Source organism: Lissotriton vulgaris, chromosome 1_1 (assembly GCF_964263255.1).
Source record: "Lissotriton vulgaris chromosome 1_1, aLisVul1.2, whole genome shotgun sequence".
NCBI classification, from domain to species: Eukaryota; Metazoa; Chordata; class Amphibia; order Caudata; family Salamandridae; genus Lissotriton; species Lissotriton vulgaris.
This window is the reverse complement of record NC_141685.1, coordinates 1,031,716,261-1,031,739,056: the sequence shown is the minus strand read 5'-3', so window position 1 is coordinate 1,031,739,056 and position 22,796 is coordinate 1,031,716,261. Positions and strand designations below refer to the sequence as shown.

General features: G+C 43.5%; 1 protein-coding gene across 3 annotated transcripts in view; it reads left to right on the top strand.

The window, feature by feature from the left end:
• Nucleotides 1–22,796, top strand: part of LOC147748463 (A.superbus venom factor 1-like) — a 1,277,467-nt gene that overhangs the window by 908,539 nt on the left and 346,132 nt on the right. For all 3 annotated transcript variants that reach the window (XM_086962056.1, XM_086962049.1, XM_086962065.1), the window contains 3 exons: nt 10,975–11,134; nt 12,531–12,626; nt 13,637–13,787. In XM_086962056.1, the coding sequence (XP_086818182.1) occupies nt 10,975–11,134; nt 12,531–12,626; nt 13,637–13,787 (407 nt within the window). The remainder of the gene's footprint in view (nt 1–10,974; nt 11,135–12,530; nt 12,627–13,636; nt 13,788–22,796) is intronic.

The following is a 22,796-nucleotide window of genomic DNA, read 5'->3' as shown; positions in this document are numbered from 1 at the left end:
AGTATTTCCAGGACCTCTCTGTGGTGATGGGTAGATTTTACGCTGACCTTGCCCTGATGGCCGGTGAACTTAATATGACGTACAACCCGGTTGTAGATTCCCCTGGGTGACATACGTGTGGCAAGCCCCACATCCATTGTGTCCTGAAGGACATCGTGGACACATACCAGCTGACTGATGCATTACACACTGGCCATACTCATGACAAGGACTATACATTCTATATGGCCCAACACAATGTTTTGAACCGTATAGATAACTGGTTCATTTCCCAGGGGGTACTTCTGTGGCTGACGGATGTTTCACATCAGCCTACACCGTTTCCGACCATGCCCAGTTTAAGTTTTTATTGACAATTCCTGGCACCAGAAGGTTGGGAAGACAATGAAGCATCTCTGAAAAGGCACTGCACAATTTGATCTTCTACTCCAAACTACGGGATGCCATCAATGAATATGTTGCATTAAACACCTGATCTGTATACACACATGCTGTCCTCTGGGAAGGCTTCAAGGCTTATACACATGGTATCAGCATAGCCAAACATGCTGGTATCCTCAAATCCATCCGTGGGGACTTGGCCTGTGTGGGACGGGCAATGCAGACCCGTGATTGGGACTCTACGGTTCGGGCGGATAGATTCCCTTTACCGGGGGTCACAACTGCTAGATAAATTCCAAGATTATATATCTTACAAACAAATTTATGCTGCTTTCCGAAGCTGAAGAAACCCCTGGAGGGCCCCATAGAGGGAAAAGTGATCCATTCTAGTTCCATATATAAAGAGGCCATAGCACTCAAAGAAGTTGCTCAATTACTAAGCAAGCAAGGGTGTAAGTACCTGGATGAATTTAAAGAGATACAAGCACTAGTTCTGGAAGTTAATTTATTAAAAATTAGGTAGGGAACTAAAATCTACAGTAACCTCATTGAAGCGCAAACTAAATGCCATTCATGTAACACACTCTACCGATCCACATAAAGGAGGTAAGGGGCAACCAGCATGAATAGTTAAATCATCAGTTATCCACAATCTGAGAGTTGGCAGGACACACACACAGGAGAAACAGAATCCCACAAAACCTATCCCCCTAGAGGTTTCTGGAAGGGGGCAGCTGTCCAATCACCAAAGAGATAGATTGAATAGGTCAAACACTGTAGGTAATAGCGTAAACAACATAACACACCCAGATAGACTACAGTTTAAAACATAGTAACAAATAACTCAAGAAGACCACTATATGTCTTACAAACTCGAAGATCTATAGTGAGAACGCAATATGAGGCTGCCTATTTGTCTAAACCATTGCCCAGGGAACGGTCACCTAGGTGCGAAGAAGGTCGGAAAGTATATTTAACTAATATACCCAAGATTGCAGTAGGAAATAGAGAAGAGGAAGATTCATTAAAAAATAAAAGTATGCACTGGAACAGGAACAAGAGGCAGTGCTTGTCTGTGGTGTGCTCAGACATGGAGAGGGCAGTGTGCCTGGAGGGAGGAAATGAGGCATCGGATATCATTAGGATGACCATGGTCAATAGGGACATAGTTAAGCATGGGTGAATTTTGCGAATCTGGCGTTCGCGAATTTGCGTATTTGCGAACTTGCAATCCGCAAAATCCGCGAATTGTCGCGGATTTTTTTTTATTTTTTGTGTTTGCAAGGGTTTCTGCCAGTTCGTGAGGGTTTTGTACCAGTTCGCAATTGCGAACTTACTTGTCGGCTCGCAACGGTTGCGACTTTGTTGTTTCTACATCTGGTTCATCATCACAGGTTCACAGCACCCTCTGTTTCACCACTGCCACCCTCTGATTCACCCATGCCACCCTCTGGTACATCACTACCACCCTCTGATTCATCACTGTAGATTATGGGGGGGGGAAGCAAGCACACCTGACCTGCTTCAACTGACATCAATTATTTTGGGGTTGATTTATTAATGTGTCACTGTTTTAAAATTCCAGTCTGGCACCTGCTTCCTTATCTGTAATTTGCTTCCAGTTGCAGTGCAATTTCTTTTCCCAGGACCTTTGTGGCCTACTTGTAGCTATTCTATGAGCCTGCTGTGAGGGTCAGAGCAGGGTCATAGAATAGTTGCAAGTAGGCAACTGAACTCTGGAGGGGCCCCTCAGGAAGCACTACAGGGAATGGTTACTAATGATGAGTTTGAACTTTTGCACCTGCTGACTGCTTTCAGCTTTGCAAAACTTGTTTTTCTGCAGAACAGCAACTGTAATGCCCCAAACAAACATAGGCAACTGAACTCTGGAGGGGCCCCTCAGGAAGCACTACAGGGAATGGTTACTAATGATGAGTGAACTTTTGCACCTGCTGAGTGCTTTCAGTTTTGCAAAACTAGTTTTTCTGCAGAACAGCAACTGTAATGCCCCAAACAAACTTACTTGTGAAAGTTGATTTCTAATCCAAAAGTGATCCAAAGAAAGTCAAAAAGGCCTCAAATCCAAAAAAGTGCAGGCAAATGTCAACCTGAGGAGTTATTCTGCTAAAAATCATCATTTTCAGAAGGTTTATGCTGCTTGCTAGTGGATTTCTTGTGCAGAATTGCAAATTTTGTAATTTCGCGAGTGCGAGATTGTTGCTGCCCGCCGCATCTACATGTTCGCAATTGCGAACTCTCACGATGCGTCGCCAAACTCCTGCGGGATCCCGCAGCAAGATCCAAAATGGAGCAGCACTCGCAAAATATCGAGAAAAACAACTCGGCAAATGCTGAAAGACGGTAAGTGAACGCCGCACGCCGCAATATTGTATCACCAAGCAAAAAAATCCGCTGCGTGCGAATTTGTGGATTTTAGGTAAATTCGCGAGAGTTCGCGGATTGCGAATTTACCGAAAATCCGCAAAATCCACGAGCGGAACGGATTTTCCACCCATGCTTAGACTTAGTAGAGGGACTGATCATGATGGACAGAAGAACAAATGCGCCAGGCAAAGTAATCCAGTACTTCCAACTAAATGATCCTACAGAGACTTTAACATCACAATTTAGGCATGGAAATCCCACTACTATTGAGGTGGTGCCCAACCACCCAACATCAAATCTTGACCTAGTGGATTGACTAAGAGTAGAAGAACAGGTAAACTTGATGACAGATAAGCAACCTGACTGGGAAGAAAGCCTCAGAGGTGGCACCCCATTGAACGAGACAGGTGCAGGAGGGTGCCAAATACAACATATAATAAAGCTGCAGTTAGCAATGAAGCAGAGCTTAATTTAGAAGAACTGACCCTGACCCACAAAGTACCCCCAAAAGGACCAATTCCCTTAGCTATTGTCTCCTGAAATGTTGCAGGTCTAAAACAAAAACTTGAGGATCTAGATTTGCACAGTTATATAGACACATTTGAAATCTACCTCTTTCAGGAGACATGGCTGCTGATCCCATTTAAGTTGGGATATAAAACATACTACAAGAATTCTGTTCCATCTCAGAGAGGAAGAACCTCAGGGGTGCTTATAATATGGAAAGAAATTACCCTGGGAATCCTGATCAACTTCCACACGATATATTTGCTTGACCTACTGGAGTATATATTAGAACGAAGACCCACAGTAAATAAAAATTCCACTTATTCAATGTCTGTAATAGACCAACTAGGTAGAATCTCAACTCTAAAACCATCAACCTATTAAGTAGCTCCCTGGTCCTCGTAAACCCCACTGATACTGGGGTGGTATGCAGGGATTTTAACTGCACTTATGAACCACTAAATGGCCTAGAAAGCCTAACAGAGCCCAAGGATATAGCGCACGGACTACCACAGTTCGAGGCCGGACCACCAAAACTATGTATAAATGCCACAATTCAGAGAATGCCGCTTACTATTGAACACCATCTAAGGGCTTACAATAAAAAGGGTGACTAACAATGAGAACAACAACCACTCCTTTAACACTTTTAAATGAGGTAGCTCACAGTCAAGAATAGACTATATAATGCACAGTACACATAGTTGGAGCAAGCGCACGTGTGTAAGACGTACAACATAGTTTTTTCTATTATTGAAGAGATGAGAGGAGCAGGGCAGGGAGCGTGAATGCAGGGGAGGCGGCGAAGAACAGGTTAAGTGCCTTTCAATTCATTTGTTAAAGGACTTTGGCAGGGGCAGGGAGCGGCTAACTCCGCTCCGCCACAGAGGCGTCATTTTTACCTACTCCACGTGTGCCACGGAGCGCGGAGTAGGCAAATCTCCGCAAACTTCTTTGTTGTAGCTGAGTTACCCACCCAGGGTTAGTTATAATATGTGAGGTCACAAGTGAAAGCTAAAAAAACTAAGGTTATGATGGCATTATAATATGTGAGCTCACAAGTAAAACCTGAGCCTAACTATATCACTCATGACATGGTCAGTGACATCACTGATGGCATCATTCACAAAGTCACTAACGTACCTGCTCACACCCCCATAGAACCTTTCATACATCCACTCCCACTCCCACACAGCCATTCACCAAACCATTCCCAGACCCATACCAGTAATTATGCACCCACTCATTGATTCATAGTTTTACATACATATCCACCCACTCACCCATACAGCCACTTATACACCCACTCACTAATACAGCCACTGACAAACCCACTCATAATTCCATACAGCCACTCACACACTGAGTCAGTCATCCATAGAGCTACTCAAATACCTACTCACTCACCCATACAGTCAACCACAGAGCCACTTACTCACCCATACAGTGACATACACATTCACTTACTTACTCATAGCTAGCAACACATACTCACTCACCTATACACTCACTGACACACGTACATACTCACCCATACAGCCACTGTCACAGTCACTCATTTACCCATATAGTTACCCATATACCCCATCGCTCACCTATACTCCCTTTCATATACCCAGTTATTCACCCATTTACCACTGGCACATTCACTCACTCATCCACCAAGCCATACACACCCTCACTAACCCATACAGTGACTGACTCACCCAGCCATTTATACATAAAGGCAGTCACACACCCTCTCACCCACTCAGACAGACATACATACAGGTACTCAGACAACCAATCACTCACCAACACAGCCACTCACGTTCCCACTCACACACCCATGCAGCCACTTAGACACCACCTGACAGACTGATGCAGAAATTCACACAACCAGTCACTCACCATGCATTCACTGATACACCTAATTACTCACTTATACAGTCAGTCATGCACCCACTGAATCATCCATACAGGCACTCATACACCCACTGATTTCCCAATACAATTTGGTATATATATTTAACACTCATAAACATTTTGGAAACACTCACAGTCACTGGATGATGTAATCAGTGCTGTCATCCGTGATGTCACTTAGCATGTCATGAATTATTTAATATGTGAGGTCATAAGCAGTACATTGCGGGGGGCACAAGTTATAGTTAGCTCAGCTAAGTATAACTGCTGAATTTCACTGACTTTACACAAGTGGAACATGAGCCTGACTATAATATTCCGGTAACCTTTAGTTTTTTTTCAGGAAAAATGTTTTTGTTTTGCTAATAACTTCGGTGCCATTTGATGAATCTTCACAAAAGTCTCAGAAGTAACTTATCATTTACTTTAACTGCTGCCTTGAAAGTTTCAGGATGATTCGTCAAGTGGGGATTGAGAAAAAAGGGGATCTCAAAATGCGTTTTCCCCATGTTAGTTCATGTAGGGTTTTTCAACATGACTACAGCCCAAACTGCTGGATGGAATCACAGTACACGTGGCAGAAAAGTAGCTATTGGTCCAGAGAAGAGCCATTTTGTGATTTGGTGTCAATCCATTCAGTAGTTTTAGAAATATTAACCAAAATCCAAATCTGTATATCTAGGGGCACGGAACCTCCGGGATCCAACAGTTTGAGTGCTGAAATATGATTGGCTGCCAACACTTCAACCAGGAAGTGTTGGCAGCCATTTTGGGACTCGCCTTCAGTCAAGTTGCACAACAAATATTAAAAATAACACAAAGGAATACCCTGACCCTCTAGGTGTGGTGGTGGGACCCCAGTGTGTTTAACCCACCGGGGTTAAACACATTTTTTTCCTATTTTGCTGTGAAATCACAAGTGGATATGCAAATTTGCTGCAAATTTGTTTTTTAAAACAAGCGTGGTCTCCAGCTCTTGCTTTTGATTAAGCCCATCAGTGGGCCAGGTCTTGAGGCATGCCAGCTTTATTAAAGTAAAGGATGGGACTGCGTGCGGCCACCCTCCATGGGCATTTATATGCCGTGGGGACAACCACCTCCCTGGGATTTATATATCTGTCACAAGGCACGCAGACCCCCCAAGTGCCCCAGGAACCACCACCTGATTGGGGCTATAATTTAAAAAACTGTGTGGGTGTGCCATATTGACCACCCTGGGCCCTGGGGATCACCACCCCCTGGGGCTTTAAAATGAAAATTGTGCAGACAAGGTTGCATGGACCTCCCCAGAACCCAGGGACCACCACCTTCCTATGGCTAAATAGAAGGAATAGGTGCTGCCTTGAAAGTTTCAGGATGATTCGTCAAGTGGGGATTGAGAAAAAAGGGGATCTCAAAATGCGTTTTCCCCATGTTAGTTCATGTAGGGTTTTTCAACATGACTACAGCCCGAACTGCTGGATGGAATCACAGTACACGTGGCAGAAAAGTAGCTATTGGTCCAGAGAAGAGCCATTTTGTGATTTGGTGTCAATCCATTCAGTAGTTTTAGAAATATTAACCAAAATCCAAATCTGTATATCTAGGGGCACGGAACCTCCGGGATCCAACAGTTTGAGTGCTGAAATATGATTGGCTGCCAACACTTCAACCAGGAAGTGTTGGCAGCCATTTTGGGACTCACCTTCAGTCAAGTTGCACAACAAATATTAAAAATAACACAAAGGAATACCCTGACCCTCTAGGTGTGGTGGTGGGACCCCAGTGTGTTTAACCCACCGGGGTTAAACACATTTTTTTCCTATTTTGCTGTGAAATCACAAGTGGATATGCAAATTTGCTGCAAATTTGTTTTTTAAAACAAGCGTGGTCTCCAGCTCTTGCTTTTGATTAAGCCCATCAGTGGGCCAGGTCTTGAGGCATGCCAGCTTTATTAAAGTAAAGGATGGGACTGCGTGCGGCCACCCTCCATGGGCATTTATATGCCGTGGGGACAACCACCTCCCTGGGATTTATATATCTGTCACAAGGCACGCAGACCCCCCAAGTGCCCCAGGAACCACCACCTGATTGGGGCTATAATTTAAAAAACTGTGTGGGTGTGCCATATTGACCACCCTGGGCCCTGGGGATCACCACCCCCTGGGGCTTTAAAATGAAAATTGTGCAGACAAGGTTGCATTGACCTCCCCAGAACCCAGGGACCACCACCTTCCTATGGCTAAATAGAAGGAATTGGTAGACCTTGCAGACCCCCACGTGCCCCATGGGACAGCACCTCCATGAGGCCAAAACATCATTTTAAAGTTGGAGGGGGGATGCAGAAGTGGGAGGGGGCATGCGCCCCCCCCTTACAGGCCAAATATGGCCCTGTAGACCAACACATCTCTGCGACCAGCCTTTCATCATCCCCTCCAGGTCCAGCTCCTGCCCACCCCTGGGACATAGCAGTTTTCTCTGAGTTGGTGGGAGCTTTGACAGATCCTGGCAAGTCAGAGCAAACTTGAACTCTGCTTTCAGCAAGCGAGATCCTGCTGACTGAGAGTGGAGTTTTCATCTGTTTCCTTGCCCCCTGTCAAGGGGGCAGGTGAACAGATGAAAAGATTGCTGTCTAACACAGGGAGCTGCATGTTTATCAGCTCCCTGTATGTGAGAGCAATGCTGGCTCCTGCCGGAGACGGGGAGCCAGCAGAGACCACTGGGGCATTCAGGCTCCCCTTGAAGACCCCAACGGCGGTGACTGCATACCCTCAGTGGGATTCAGGGCACCCAGCATTTGAAAGCCAGGAACTGGGGGTGGGGTCCTTGGGGCCAAAATCCACCTAGGAGGGGGCCATATGGCCCCATACAGTTAATTCCAGTCCCCAGAGGATGGGGTCCCTGGGGCCAATATCATTCCCCCACTCCATTGAATTCTGTCTGTGAAGGAATGAGATAAATCAGCAAAAGATAGCAACCAAGGGAAAAGCTGAAAGGAGAGGCTGCAGACAAAAGAAAGCAGCTTGAAATGAACGACAGAAAAGGAGAGAAAAGTGAAAGTAATGAAAATAAAAAGAAAGCAGTGGAAAAATGCAGAAGCCTTGTTTGCTGCAAGTAAACTTGAGGGAGATACAAGCCGAGGTTGATACACCTAATGCAGAGTAGTATATATTAGCTGCCACCCTCCAGCTCTAATCCTGGTGAAATAGTTCAGAAGTTAATATACTGACTGCAGCCATAAATGTGTAGACTGCAGGTCACCGGTCCTAAAAAGATTCTCAAAGCCTGATGTGTTAATGCACATACTGTTGACTTGTAGGTTTCACACCTCCATCATAGGATGCAATCATAGATAGATATTTGTGTTAATGCCCCTACGGCAGAAATGTGTATGTTGCAGGTTTCGGTCCTAGTGAAACTAAACTGTAGTGTGCATGAATTCATCATTGTGTTGTGGACAAATCTGTGGATTGCTGCATGTCAGCTGTTGAGCAAATGCGCTGGACTGTACCAGGTTAGAGTCTGAGGGTTATCATAAGCATAGAGAACAAAGGTGCACTGCTGCCAGTGTGCAAGTTTGGCATGTGTTCTAGTGTGTGTGTGTGTGTGTGTGTGTGTGTGTGTGTGTGTGTGGAGTTTACATATGCTTTGAATATTAGCCTCAAACCCCCACTCGGCGAGAGAAACAAATGCTCTTTTAAAAGTGTCTTCTGTTAAGTGTGCTTTGAAAGTTCTTCTCTGTTAGTACATTTTCCAAATAAATCTAGTTTAGGGGCAAATATTTTAAATTGGAACAATTATTTGATCAATACTGACATAGTGTATATGTGATTCATTTACAACAACCTTTCTCAAACATGGCTTGGATTAGTGATAATTATGCACAGAGTTCTAGCTTTACTGTACTTACACTTGGGTTAATATACAACTTACTACAACATTTCAGCTAAAAAGCTAACTCTTGTGTTAATCAAAGGAGGTATAACATGACATCTGCCACTGTATATTTTTTGGGATGTCTATTACTCTATGTTGTTATGTGCGCCAGTCATTGTAAGTTGTGCTGTTTATTTGAGACTGTGGTGCACTTGTTGCAGGCTACACCATCTTGCTTGCAGTCTGTGCTAATAGATGTGTGTTGTGCTGGCACTGCAGTTGTGTTTTTTCTTTCTGCATGTTGCAGTTCTGCGTTGTGGTTGTGTGTGTGTCTGATCTATGCCCATTTCTAATTGATGCTGGTGTTACCAGTGCTCATTTGCAAAAAAAGAAAAAACTCATCAACTCATGCATCCACTCACAGACCCACTCATACACTCATGCTTTTACTCACAGACTAACTCACACAGTCATGAAGGCACTCAGCAACGCACTTAGACACTCTTACACCCAATTATAGACCCACCTAGACCCTCACTCAGACACTCATGCACCCACTCAGACACTCACTCTCAAAGGTTACAGGTTACAATTAAGAAATACCTTTCAAAAACAACTTAGAAATTTACTAAAAAAGCTAAAGGTTACAGGGACGTTATACCTATGCAATAACATTAAAATACATTGAAATTCATACAAAAAAACAAAGGTTTCAGAAACGTTATAGTTAGAATTTTTTTTAAAGGAAAAACCTTAGAAATTCATTGAAAAAGTAAATATTACAGGGAGTTTAAAGTTTAGAATTTTAAAACAAACCTTAGAAATCACTGAAAAAACCAAACTAAAGGTTACAGGGACTTTGCTTAGATTTCACTCGTACAAAACCAGTCAAATTCAGCAGTTATAGTTTTCTTACACCCCTGCAATCTACTGCTTATGTCCTCACATATTCCATCCCTCTTGGCATGGTTAGTGCCATCACTGATAACAGCTCAAATGATATCACTGATGACATCAACAGAATCACTCACACATTCACTCACACATCCACTCACACAACCACTCACTCACACAGCTACTCATTCAACCACTCACTCACATAGCCAAACATTCATACATACAGCTACTCATACACCCACATACCTACCTATACAGCCAGACCCACTCACTCACCCATACAGTCTCTCAACACAGCCATTGACTCAGACATTTTATTTTCCTAGTGAGTATATGTATAATAATATGGATAGATATAAAGAGATAGATAGATATAAAGAGATAGATAGATAGATAGATAGATAGATAGATAGATAGATAGATAGATAGATAGATAGATAGATAGATAGATAGATAGATAGATAGATAGATAGATAGATAGATAGATAGATAGATAGATAGATAGATAGATAGATAGATAGATAGATGGATGGATGGATGGATGGATGGATGGATGGATGGATGGATGGATGGATGGATGGATGGATGGATGGATGGATGGATGGATGGATGGATGGATGGATGGATAGATAGATAGATAGATAGATAGATAGATAGATAGATAGATAGATAGATAGATAGATAGATAGATAGATAGATAGATAGATAGATAGATAGATAGATAGATAGATAGATAGATAGATAGATAGATAGATAGATAGATAGATAGATATTAATGAGGGTTTGACAATACAGAATAAAAAAAAAGGTTTGTGGAGATAATTCTGCCACCAGATTTCAGATTGTTTGTATCTCATTCTGTGTTACTGCTTTTATAGTTTTTTCCCTCAACTTAACATTCATAACGCATGCAAACACTGTAAAGCTTGCTAAGTTTTGAAAAAAACATAACAAAGTTTGCTGAAGAAAATCTATGAATGTCCTTAACCTTCAGATCACTTACCACCAAGTTTCTGCCTCTAATCTTTTTATCCACATTTGTAGGCTGACTGCCTATGTTGTCAAGATTTTCGCCTTGGCAGACAACCTCATCAGCATTCAGAGGGATGTGATCTGTGGCTCGGTAAAGTGGCTCATCTTGAACAAGCAGAAGCCAGGTGGTGTTTTCAAGGAGGACCAGGCTGTGAGCAGTAGAGCGATGATGGTATGTACTCATTTATCCTTCTTGTGAGGGACTACTGGTTTACATACTTTATCTTGAATTCTTATACTGCCCACACTTCTCTGAGGTCAATTGACAGTGATAGAGGTGCACAGAACAAGGGAACACAGTCAAGAGCATGGATCTAGAGGGTACGCATGGCGGAACCACTATACATCACTGGGATCCAGAGACAGAGCAGACAGATGGGTTTTTAGTGCTCCTTCGAACTCCATGTAATGAGGTTCCTGTCGGAGAGGAGCAGGTGTGAGTTGCAGAGTGGGGGAGTGTGGCTCAATGGTTAGAGCGGCAGACCCTGATGCAGAGTTCTGGCCCGGGACCAGGGTTCAATTCCCGCCTCGGCGGGTCTTGGGCTCAATTTCCTCGGACCTGACAATTCTCGCCTCGGTGCCTATTCTAATCATGGGCCCCACGCTGCAACTCTGGGCAATAGCTTGCTTAACCTCCACACCGGCCCCAACAGCGCTAGGATGCCTGGCTTCACCCTGGGGGTGCCCAGGAGTGGACACTTCACAGGGAAAGCCAGGAAGGGTTCCACAGCGGTATGAGTAATAGCGCCAGGAAACCGCTTGGTGGCAGTGCGCTCTACAAATACCTTGACATTTACATTTGACATTTACATTTGCAGAGGGTAGAGCTCTGTATGTGTAGTTTTATTCCTCCCTTCTGCTTGTACCGTTGTGATATGATACTCAAAAAAGACTTGTTAATCAGCATGCTACTGACCTTTTTTTAAAAATAATTTCTGACCAAGCAAAACTATTTCAACAAAAGCAAGGAGACCAGGGTAGGCAAAAAAACACCTTGACAGCCGTACACGAAAAGTAGGTAACTATTTGTAATAGTAAACTTGCAGTACTTTGAGGGCACACATGTTTATTTATTTTTCTGATTTTGCAGCACTGTTTTGTTGCTTTTTTTCACTTCAAAGTGCTCAGAGATTCTGTTTGCATACAGAGAGACAAAAACAGGTATTCTGAAACTATAGGCAGTCTCTATGACATTAGTGTGATTTGTGCCTGCCAGAAGTAAATAGATGTTTAATAGCAACACATTATGCTGAAACAATTCCTAGATTTACATATAGTCATAAAAATACAACAAAGGCCATCTAACCTGCGGTTTCCAAATCTGTTCTGATTTTAAAGAGGCACAAAAACATCCAGACATAAATCACATTTCTGCAAGGTTAATGTGGACTTCTTTGGTCCAGTTTTGTTGTTTGAACTGAAAATAGATGATAATTGGCTGCAAACTGTTTTTGCACTTTTTGGAACTGTTTGGAATGTTTAGTAATTTTAGCAATATCTTTTACCCCTGGCTTATAATAATAATAACAACTACTGAGGCTTATTTTGTCCTTACTTTTCTCATACAGGGTGGTGCCAGTGGAAATGAACCAGAAGCATCTCTCACTGCCTTTGTTCTTGTTGCCCTTGCAGAGAGCAGAGAAATCTGTGGGGCTAAAGTGAATGTAAGCATTTTCATATACCATCAGCATTGTCAAATTTCTTCTTTGACTTGTTCATCTAAGAGGGACCATTAAACTACAGCTAGCTCTTCTTCTGTACATTAATAACCTGAAGCAGAATGTGTGGACAAATGTTTTTGCTGTCTTTCCCCTGACGTAAAAAAATCACTACCAACCTGTTACACTTTTGCAAGAAATAAAATCTGGCTTTTATCCAATCTGCTATTAAATATCTAATGGTGGAAGCAGACTTTTTAAAATCCTAAACATTAATAGACGTAATTATAGGAGGTACCATTGAATTACACTCAGCAGATGATGTCCAACTGCCAGGTTTACAAGTAATTCAGATAACACAGCAGGGCTGTCTTATTGTACAGCCATTGCCACAAACAGCAGCTATTAAAGCATTCCCATGGCTGATGTGTATAGCATCCAAATCAGGATGGTCCATATTTAGAAAACTATCTAAAAACATGCATCATTATCATACCATTCCTTTTCAGCTAGGTCTGATCTGATTTAGGTAATGATAATCATATTGCATCAAAGCCTAGGTTTTCACATCAATGCCAGCTCTGTCACCACAACGGCTAGAGGCCGGGTATATAATTCATCCCAGGGCAGGACATGTTACTTCTTATTCTATTCAACATCCAGGTGTGCCTGAAGTTCTTGTACTCATTGTCAGTGGTCCAATGGCAGCACTATGACGATTAGCGTGTTTTGGAATGTGTCTAATGTAATTGCATGTAATGATGTTCAGTCCAAATACATTGTCGTAGGCACAAGCATGGCCTGGCCTTTTAAACATAAGAATCTTCAGGAACTCTCCAATTGTAACAACTAGCATTGTGTTTTTGTCTTCTGTTACAAAGTAAGCGGGCTCCAGCTGTTTAATTTGCTATTCCTGTATTTATGTGATAACATTGATGCTGTTCAGTTGAGAGTAAGCTTTCAATACTGACTGCATTTAACGTTCTGCTTCATCTCTTCATCTGTTTACCACTTAGAGTTTGGAAGGAAGTATTCAAAAAGCTTCTGATTACTTGTTGAAGAGGTATGCAACCCTTACCACACCCTATGCGGTAGCTATAACCGCATATGCTTTGGCTATGGTCAACAAACTTCCTGATGACAGAAAGCTCATGGAAATGTCAACAGGTGAGTAACCACAGATGGAAATAGTGATGAGCAAGAGAGTGGGGGTGATGCAAAGTTGGCTAAAGAAATAGCTGGGGAGCAAGGGATATCAGCAAAATGAATGGTAAGAAACTGCAACAAAAAGGAAGCAAGCAACATTTGCAGGAGCAGCACTTGAGTGTCGTGTAGTTCCTAGGACCCCCAGGACCTGTGTGTTTTGGATGACCTAAACTGAGGGCTTGGTGTGCAGACAGACTCTGGACACCTCCACAGAATAAGTCAGCCGATAGACCTGCTAGCTCTATAGTGCCACTATCACACCCCTGTATTCTACAGCGGTGTCAGTAGTTTCTGGCAACCACTGAACATGACAACCCGGATTCCTCAGGTATTGTGGAAATAATACGGTATCTTTCGCTCAGTCACCTGTGCTTGCTTTTTTCAGAATACATAGAATGAAGATTGGTACAGTGTCAATAATTATTTATAAGTATTTATTGTTCAAGATTCAGTCTAGTATAAAACATACTAGCTGCGAAAATCAAAAGACAGGAGAACACAAACATAATTGCTAGTACCAATATTGCAAAAAGTAGATACATTTCTACCATAGTGCTAATAAGATTGAATAAAAGCATATTACATAAAACAATAGCTTTGGCGTAATGCTATGATGTGTAGCCTACCTAACTGTGCCTAGCCTCGATGTGTAGGTGAAGCATGTATATGCAAGTGCTACGATATGTCCTAATGGAACCTAATGGAGCTAAGAATTCCTCAGGAAGTGCTAGCCCCTCACCTGATGTTTCTGAATGAAGGACCCCATATCTGCGTCAAGGATGGCACCCTGCAAGGGATGTCAGATCTCTGCATGTCGAAGGATCAGCTGCCAGAGCCTCGTCTCAACTTGGAAGAAATTCTCCTCTCTTTTGTAAGGGGGAGTGAGGGTCTTTTATGCTAAAGTGGTCACTCCGGGGCTTTTCTAGAATTGATATGTTTTGAGAACATTCGCTAATCACCTGCTAATCCTTTTCTAAACAAATATGATCATGCACAGCTAGTTGTTGGTCATGAATGCAAAAAAGTTGTGACCCTTATACAGAATAAATCTACCCTGCCTAGGGACATGTTTATGTAGGTCAGGTACAAGGATTAAGATATGGTACCAAGAGCCTGTTGTCAAAGAGACAGAAGTAAGCTACTAGGTAAAAGGTCACCTGTGTAAGACCATTATGTCGATTGGATGGGACACAATGTATGTAGTTGGTATGCACATGACACCCACTCCTCATAAAAAGGTCAACAAAGTCATCTAGGTAATGACAGTAAATGCTTAAAAAAAAGCATATAAAAAACCTTTATATTAAAAGCATACTAAAAAGGCACTTGAAATGTCTAAATAGTGTGCTTTAAAAGGTCTATATGAAAGGTAGTCTTACCTAAAAAAGCGTTCATAAAAAGGTCCTCTAAATCTTGAAAATAATGTCATTGTTTTTCTGAGCACATTGAAAGCCACTATGTTCCCATAGTGCAGAGAAGAAAAACAAAGTCTGTTCGACCTTCAATTTGATACATGTTTAAAAATTGCCCAAATGGTTCCCAGCACAGGAAGGCCAGATTTTTTAAGAATCCTGTGCTGAAGACTCAACATCACTGTACATGTCATCCGCAGGTGGCAGTCCTTCTAGTACCTCTAGTATGAGATCCAAACAGCAGAGGTGGCCATCACTAGTTTCCACGGCAACCGTCGGGGAAGAATTAGATGCCTGTGTGACTGAGACTGATGCCTGCATATCCGTGGTGGAGTGGATATCCATTCCAACAGGAGCTGAAGCATCTTGTGGAGTCTCTAGGAACACTATCATCAACATGGGAACACGCTGTGGACAACTGTGCACATGGGCCTGTAAAGGTGCTAGGATCATGTCTGGGTCCGGCGACACAACCAATGGAAGGGTCAGACAGAGATCCAACATGCGTCCAAAACCACAAAAGAGGCAGCGGAATACTGGTAGAATGCAGTCAAGCCAGGCTGGTATGAAATACAAGAACCAATGCTCTCTCATCTCTCGAAGCCAAGGTATACCCAGGAAGAACACCAATCGCTCATGACAACTTCGCTCCAGAAATGTTCTTTCTATGTCTCGGTTGATGTTGACATCTATTGCGAAGCAATATGAGTAAGCTCAAGATGCCTGCTTCTGAAAGCAGGTCCAAGGGAAGCTCTCCAAAAATGCTTCCAAGTACGGAGTGTATGAATGATGGAATCCCTCCGAAAATCTTTTGAAAGGTGAGTAACAGACCTGATCCAACGATCTTAAATAAGTGTGCGATACCACTTGTATCAGACATGTTAAAGATATGATGGGCCATTTCTCTGAAGTGGAGAGGGAAGTTTGTATGGACCAACGCCTGTATCTCTGCCGAAGACCTTGCCACGTGGAGATCAAAAGTCTCTCATGTTGAAGTTAAGGCCAAAATATGCTGAAACAGCATGGCTTTCAGTCTGCTCAGAGAATCAAACCCTATGTTGGATACATTCAGTGAAGGCTACAGTGGTACCTCCCTAACTGTACGAGCTGGGGGACACAATACTTGCTTACAACAAATAACCCAGGAGTTGACGGTAACTAGATAAGCAATGCCAGGCGTCATACCACAGCAGCCTTGGCCAGTCAGCATCAAGTAACTCCCATTTGAAAGTAACTCGAAAACCGGATGAATTGTGGCAGCTGGAGAACCCTTCAGGTAGCAGGACAAGCTTGCTATTGATGCATTAAAGCCCCGTGCAACGATATTTCTTTACCTACTAAAGACCCACTCAAGGCCTTTTCACAGTTTTAAACACTCACGAAAACTGCCTTTTCCTACTTTCTGCACCTATATGTGTATGGCAACTCCCAGGTTCCTCTTATGTCCCCTTCACCCAATGCTTCATTGCTGCCTACTGGGTAATATTTCAGGCAGTACTGGAATTGGAATGTTGTGATTGGCAGTGTGATATAGCCATAGATTAACCATTACAGATGGTGACTCTGCTGCAGAAAAAGGTAACTTCTCTAGTTTTTCAATGAGCAGCATGGTGTACTTTGCATCTCTGCGTGCCATGGTCAAATGTCTGTTGGTCAGATTGTAAGCCGAAAACGATTTGTTCCTTTAATGTATCACCATGGAACATGGCCAGAACTCAATGAATGAAGCGTCCAGTTTAAAAGCATAATAGCGCGTAACTGCAATTGCCCATGTTGTTAGATAGAGAAATCTTGTTCCATTATGTCGATAGCTGAGGCTACAATAATGCCCAGTGAATAAATACGAGACGAGAGTGTTGTCATGCCTTTTCCAGGTTAATTCTATCTATTTCACAAAGTCTCTCTGCAGCTTCCTGCTGGGAGACTTTCCAGATCTCATTATAGATGGTGTATAAGAAGAGTTTCCTGTGTGGTTTCTTGGGACCTAACAAAAAATCCCTAAGATCCATGTTTTATTTTTTACAGAGTTTTATATAGCGCAAACTTGACCTGAGGGTATTGGGTATGAGAGCTGTTCACACAAGCACCCGTTGCGTTACATGAGGGCATGTTGTCTGACAAAAGGGACCAGTGTTGGTTCACCTGTGATAGTTTTGAAGTCTTTAACCAATCTAAGCACAACTTCCCGACACTATAGGAAGTCACTACCCCTGGGTCGTCATGTATACATAGCATCCGTCGGGCCTATGGATGCTAAACCCTTTGGTGGTACCCTTGGATCTTGAGTTGCACATATTAGTGTCTACAGGCCAAACCAACCAACCCTTCCAATCGGGAGATGACAAATTGTTCTTGTATCATGTGTCCCCTCATTTGTTTTTGTGTTATTTTTGAAAACCTTAATAGGTGCGAGTGAGGGGATGCTCTGTGTTTTTTGGTCTTTAATTTTTGCAAACCCATAACAGGTATTCTGTTTCACTATTCTGTTCAGGAAAATCCTCTGTAACGGATAGATCTAAATAAAGCCTCAGTTCTAAGCATGGGCGAATTTTGCGAATCTCGCGTTCGCGAATTTTGCGGATTTGCGAACTCGCAATCCGCAAAATCCGAGAATTCTCGCGATTTTTTTTTTTTTGTGTTTGCGCGGGTTTCTGCCAGTTCGCGAGGGTTTTGTACAATTTCGCAAATTGCGAACTTACCTGTCGGGTCGCAAGTTTCGCGAACTTGTTGTTTCTACGTGTCCAGCCTGTTTGGGACACTCTTCTTCATCACTGCCACTCTCTGTCACCACTGCCACTCTCTGACTACTCATGCCACCCTCTGGCCCACCCATGCCACCCTCTGTTTCATCACAGCACCCTCTGGTTGTCCAGTCAGTGTACATTATTGTGGCAACGCAAGCACACCTTCCCTGCCTCAAGTGACCTGAATTAATTTGGGGCTGATTAATGTGTCACAGAATATTTTTTTAGCTGGCACCTGCTTCCTTAGTGCTTCCTGATTAGTGATCTTTTGCACTTGCTAAGTGCTTTCATTGTTGCAAAATTAGTTACAGCACCTGCCCTGCCCCAACTGACAATAATGAATTAGGGGCTGATTAATGGATTTGAACTTCCAGGCTGGCTCCTGCTTGTCTCCCTTAGCTGTAATTCAGGACCTTTGTGGCATATGTGTAACTATTCTGAGGTTCAGAGCAGGGTCACATAATAGTTGCAACTGGCAACTGAACTCTGGAGGGGCCCCTCAGGAAGCACTACAGGAAATGGCTACTAATGATGAGCCTGAACTTTTGAACCTGGTAAGTAGTTTCAGTTTTGCTAAGATCGTATTTCAGCAATTTTGCACTTATTCGCGGGGCGCGAAGTTGTACTGGGAAGCCGCGAACTCACGCGAACAGTGCGAGCAGTGCGAGCAAAATCCGCTGCTCGCGGATTTGCGGATTTTGCGGGAGATTCGCGAATCTCGCGGATTGCGAATTTCCCGAAAATCCGCAAAATCTGCGAGCGAAACGGATTTTCCGCCCATGCTTACTCAGTTCCCTGAAACTGCCACTCTCTTGTCCCCAGATGGATTTTGTGTCTATAGTGTCTCTCCAGTAGTCGAAACCCTGTATACACAGTTGAGAGATAAAATGTGCTGAATATATCACCTTTGTGTTCGTTAGCCTAATTTTCTTCGCTGTTGCATTAGTTTGTGTAAGTTTGTAGTAAAACGATTCTGGATCCGATGTATTGAACCCTGAAAAATATGTGAATTTCTGTGCAAATGTGACAGAACTACTTTTTGGTGATGTTGGGCAATGTTTCCATTGATGGTACACATTAGCAGTGCATGGTACGCTTGCTCTGTGCAAAAAAATCATGACCATAATGCTGGTAACAAAACAGGGTATCGTAGTCAGTTGTATCTTCATACAATTCCCTATAGGAAAATGCAGGAGACTGTTCTAAATCTATAACCCACCGAGATCATCTGTGGCATACCCCAGGGCTCATCCCTCAGCCCAACGCTGTTCAACATCTACATGGCACTGCTCGCCCATGTCGCCCGACTGCACAACCTCAACATCATCTCCTACGCAGATGACACCTAGCTGATCTTCTCCCTCACCAAGAACCCCCACACTGCCAAAACCAACATCCACAAAGGAATGAAGGCCGTCGCTGAATGGATGAGGAACAGCCGACTGAAGCTGAACTCAGACAAGCCAGAGGTCCTCATCCTCGGATCCACCCCTTTTGGTCTGGGACGACTCCTGGTGGCAGACCGCACTGGGAACAGCTCCAACCCCCACCAACCAAGCACGCAACCTAGGGGTCATCCTTGACTCCACCCTCTCCATGATTAAGCGGGTCAACGCAGTCTCTTCCTCCTGCTTCAACACCCTCCGCATGCTCCGCAAGATCTACAAGTGGATCCCCACTGAAACGAGAAGAACGGTCACCCAGGCCCTCGTCAGCAGCAGTTTAGACTACGAAAGCACCCTCTACGCAGGAGCCTCGGCCGAACTCCTGAAACTGCTTCAACACCTCTGCACGCCTGATCCTCGACATCCCTCGCCACAGCCAAATCACATCCCAGCTGGTAGACCTGCACTGGCTCCCCGTCAAAAAGAGGATAACCTTCAAGCTCCTCACCCACGCACACAAGGCACTCCCCAACACCGGACCAGCATACCTCAACAGACGACTCAGCTTCTACACCCCCACCCGCAAGCTCCGCTCCACCGACCTCGGCAGATCGTTCTCCCACCTCGCCACCAAGACCTGGAACACCCTCCCCATCCACCTACGGCAGACCCAAGACCTACTGGCCTTCAGAAGACTCCTCAAGACCTGGCTTATCGAGCAGTAGCAGCATTCCCCACCCCACCAGCGCCTTGAGACCCTCACTGGTAAGTAGTGCACTTTACAAATGCTATGATTAATTGATTGATAAACATAGTAATCACAGTTTCAATGTCCCAATCATCAGAGAGTGTACTGGGGGTAATTAGATCATTTAAACATTTTTAAACAAATGTGGAATTTTCTCATGTTCATTGGGGCCCAGTGGGGGCTGGTGGATTTTATATATGGTAGGGTGGAAACTGTAGGCAGAATGAAAATGTGTGAACCAGCCAAACTCAAAAGAGTTATGCAGGGGTAGTTATGCAGGGGCAGACTCTTAGTACAGAATATGATCAGCTATGTTTTTAGCTGACAATAAACTTAGATCGGTAGCTGGGTATTATGGTGCACACTGGCCCACAGTTTACACGTGTCAAGTAGTGCAATCTGCTTGCAGGTCAAAATGATCAGTTAAGGAGATATAATTATGGTGGGCGGATGCTACTTGGTGAGGAAATTCCACTAAAAATTCCTCAAAGGAGACAAATGTCAATATAAAACACACTAATCCTAGAGCACTCCACAATCCCCTTGATGCTGTAATTACCGGTAGTTGACCAATTTAAAATTGATTAATTAACATATATTGCTTCTCGTAAATCAGAATTTGCAGTTCTTGGTGTACAGGTTCTTGCACAGCACTAACCAACAAGTGTTTTGTTGCTTGACAATTCTTTTCCAATTGCCTTTGACAGGACTATTATACATTTAAATCCAAAAAACTATTTCAAGACGTGCAGCACCAGATTCAGGGTTGATGATACTTAACCCCTCACGGTTTGAATTCAGATAGGAGATGACAGTGCATTTATATGAGGATTTTTAGCTCGTCAAGTTTACTCGACAAGGATCCCCATGGCAACCTCATCAAATATCTTCATTACAGAGTAAAGAAATATTTCCCCTAAACAGATTAACGTTTCAGCTACTTTAACATGCTTAAAAACGTTGAGTCAGTGCAAAAGAAAACAAACAGCATTTATCGGACTAGAGTGCTCTGTTTACGTATCGTTGCCTGGCACACACATCCAAGACCCAGCCGATACAGATGATTTAATTGCTATTTTGGCATGCACAGTTACATCTGTAAGGCATACTCCAGCCTTCCCTCTATCATGCAAAGCAGGCGCTTGCCTATTACTGGCACGTGCTTTAATTTTCCTGCGTCATCCCATAGCAGTACAAATCAATGCAAATGAGCGGCACAGCGGAGCATGACACCGCCACATTTGGGTTCAGGTAAATAAGGAAGAGATTGTAGCAAGTTGTGGGAGCAGACTTTGTGTCTGCGTTGTGAAATAAGAAGAGGAAAATTATATGGAAAGCATTCATTCAAAGCATACTTCTCGAAATAGGCAGCATTACCTGGCAGGCTATCGTCAATGAGGGGAGCATTTTAGTCATTTACAAAGAACAGGTCAGCCTGGCGCACTTTGGATAAAGCAAATTGCTTCTAATAATGGAGTATTTTTGGGGGGCTTTGAAGGAAAGCAGACTAGCAACAGGAGGGTCTGTCAAGGTGAAAGAATATCGCGAGAAAAACATTCAGCCATGGAAGAATCACAATAATAAAACTATAAAAGTCAAACTTAACTTACCTTCCCGCCTTTAAGTCCCTACTCCCGCGGCGCCGTCCTCCTGTTTGAATTCCCATGGTGCTCGACTCGTCGTCACCCAGGAAGGCTGCAGGCAGCCTCCCTCCCCTCCCCTCCACCACAGCACAGCGCTGTGATTCGTGCGGCCGGCTGCCCCAACCACGTCATTTTCTCTGTATGCTGCAGCATACAGAGAACAGGGAGAGTGGGAGGTGTTACTCGAGGGCAGGGGGAGCGGCTTGCCTACTGTTGTTAATACTGTCTGTTTGGCAGCCTCTCAGGCTGCCCAAACAGACAGTATTAACAACAGTGGGAAAGCCACTCCCCCTTCCCTCGAGTAACGCCGCCCACTCTCCCAAACGGGAACTTCTGCTTTCTCGCCGTGCGAGAAGGCAGAAACAAATGGTAGTTATTCTACTATTTGTTTCTGCCTTCTCGCATGGCGAGAAAGCAGTGGGGCGGCGCCCAAACGCCCCCCATGGAGGATCCCCCACTGGTGGGGCCATATACATCATAAGAAACTTTATCCAAACTACACCATGTATTGTAATTGCTGTAATGTTCACCAGGGACAAGTCTCTTTGTTCAAAATGTGATGACGTATGTGGTTTCAGGACCAAGTTCACGGATTGTACTGCAGAGCATTCTGGGAGATAATATCCGTTCACACGCAGAAAAAAGTCAGTCACTGTGCCAATCCAAATTAAATGATATACTACTCCTATTGCGAACCAAATATGCAACCAAGGTGGCATAAGTGATAAGTCTTTTTGAGCAAAAGATAGAATTGGCAACATTTTTCTTTCTTTAAAGTGGGTGGCGTTTGATCAGGATCTGAAGAAAAATCATCGAAGTTGAGGAAGTTGCCGGACTCAGTTCGAGCTATCTTTGGTAGCTCTGCTGGTTTTGTAGAACTGGCAGGTGTGTTGTTTGAAGGCACATTAATTTTGGCATCATTGTTCGGCCTAATTACAACTTGCATTGTTGTTTCTTCTTGATGCTTTACAGTGTCAACTGGTGTTATTTTTAATCTATTATTCGTTGCTCCATCACTCTGTGTTGGGGAGTCTTGAA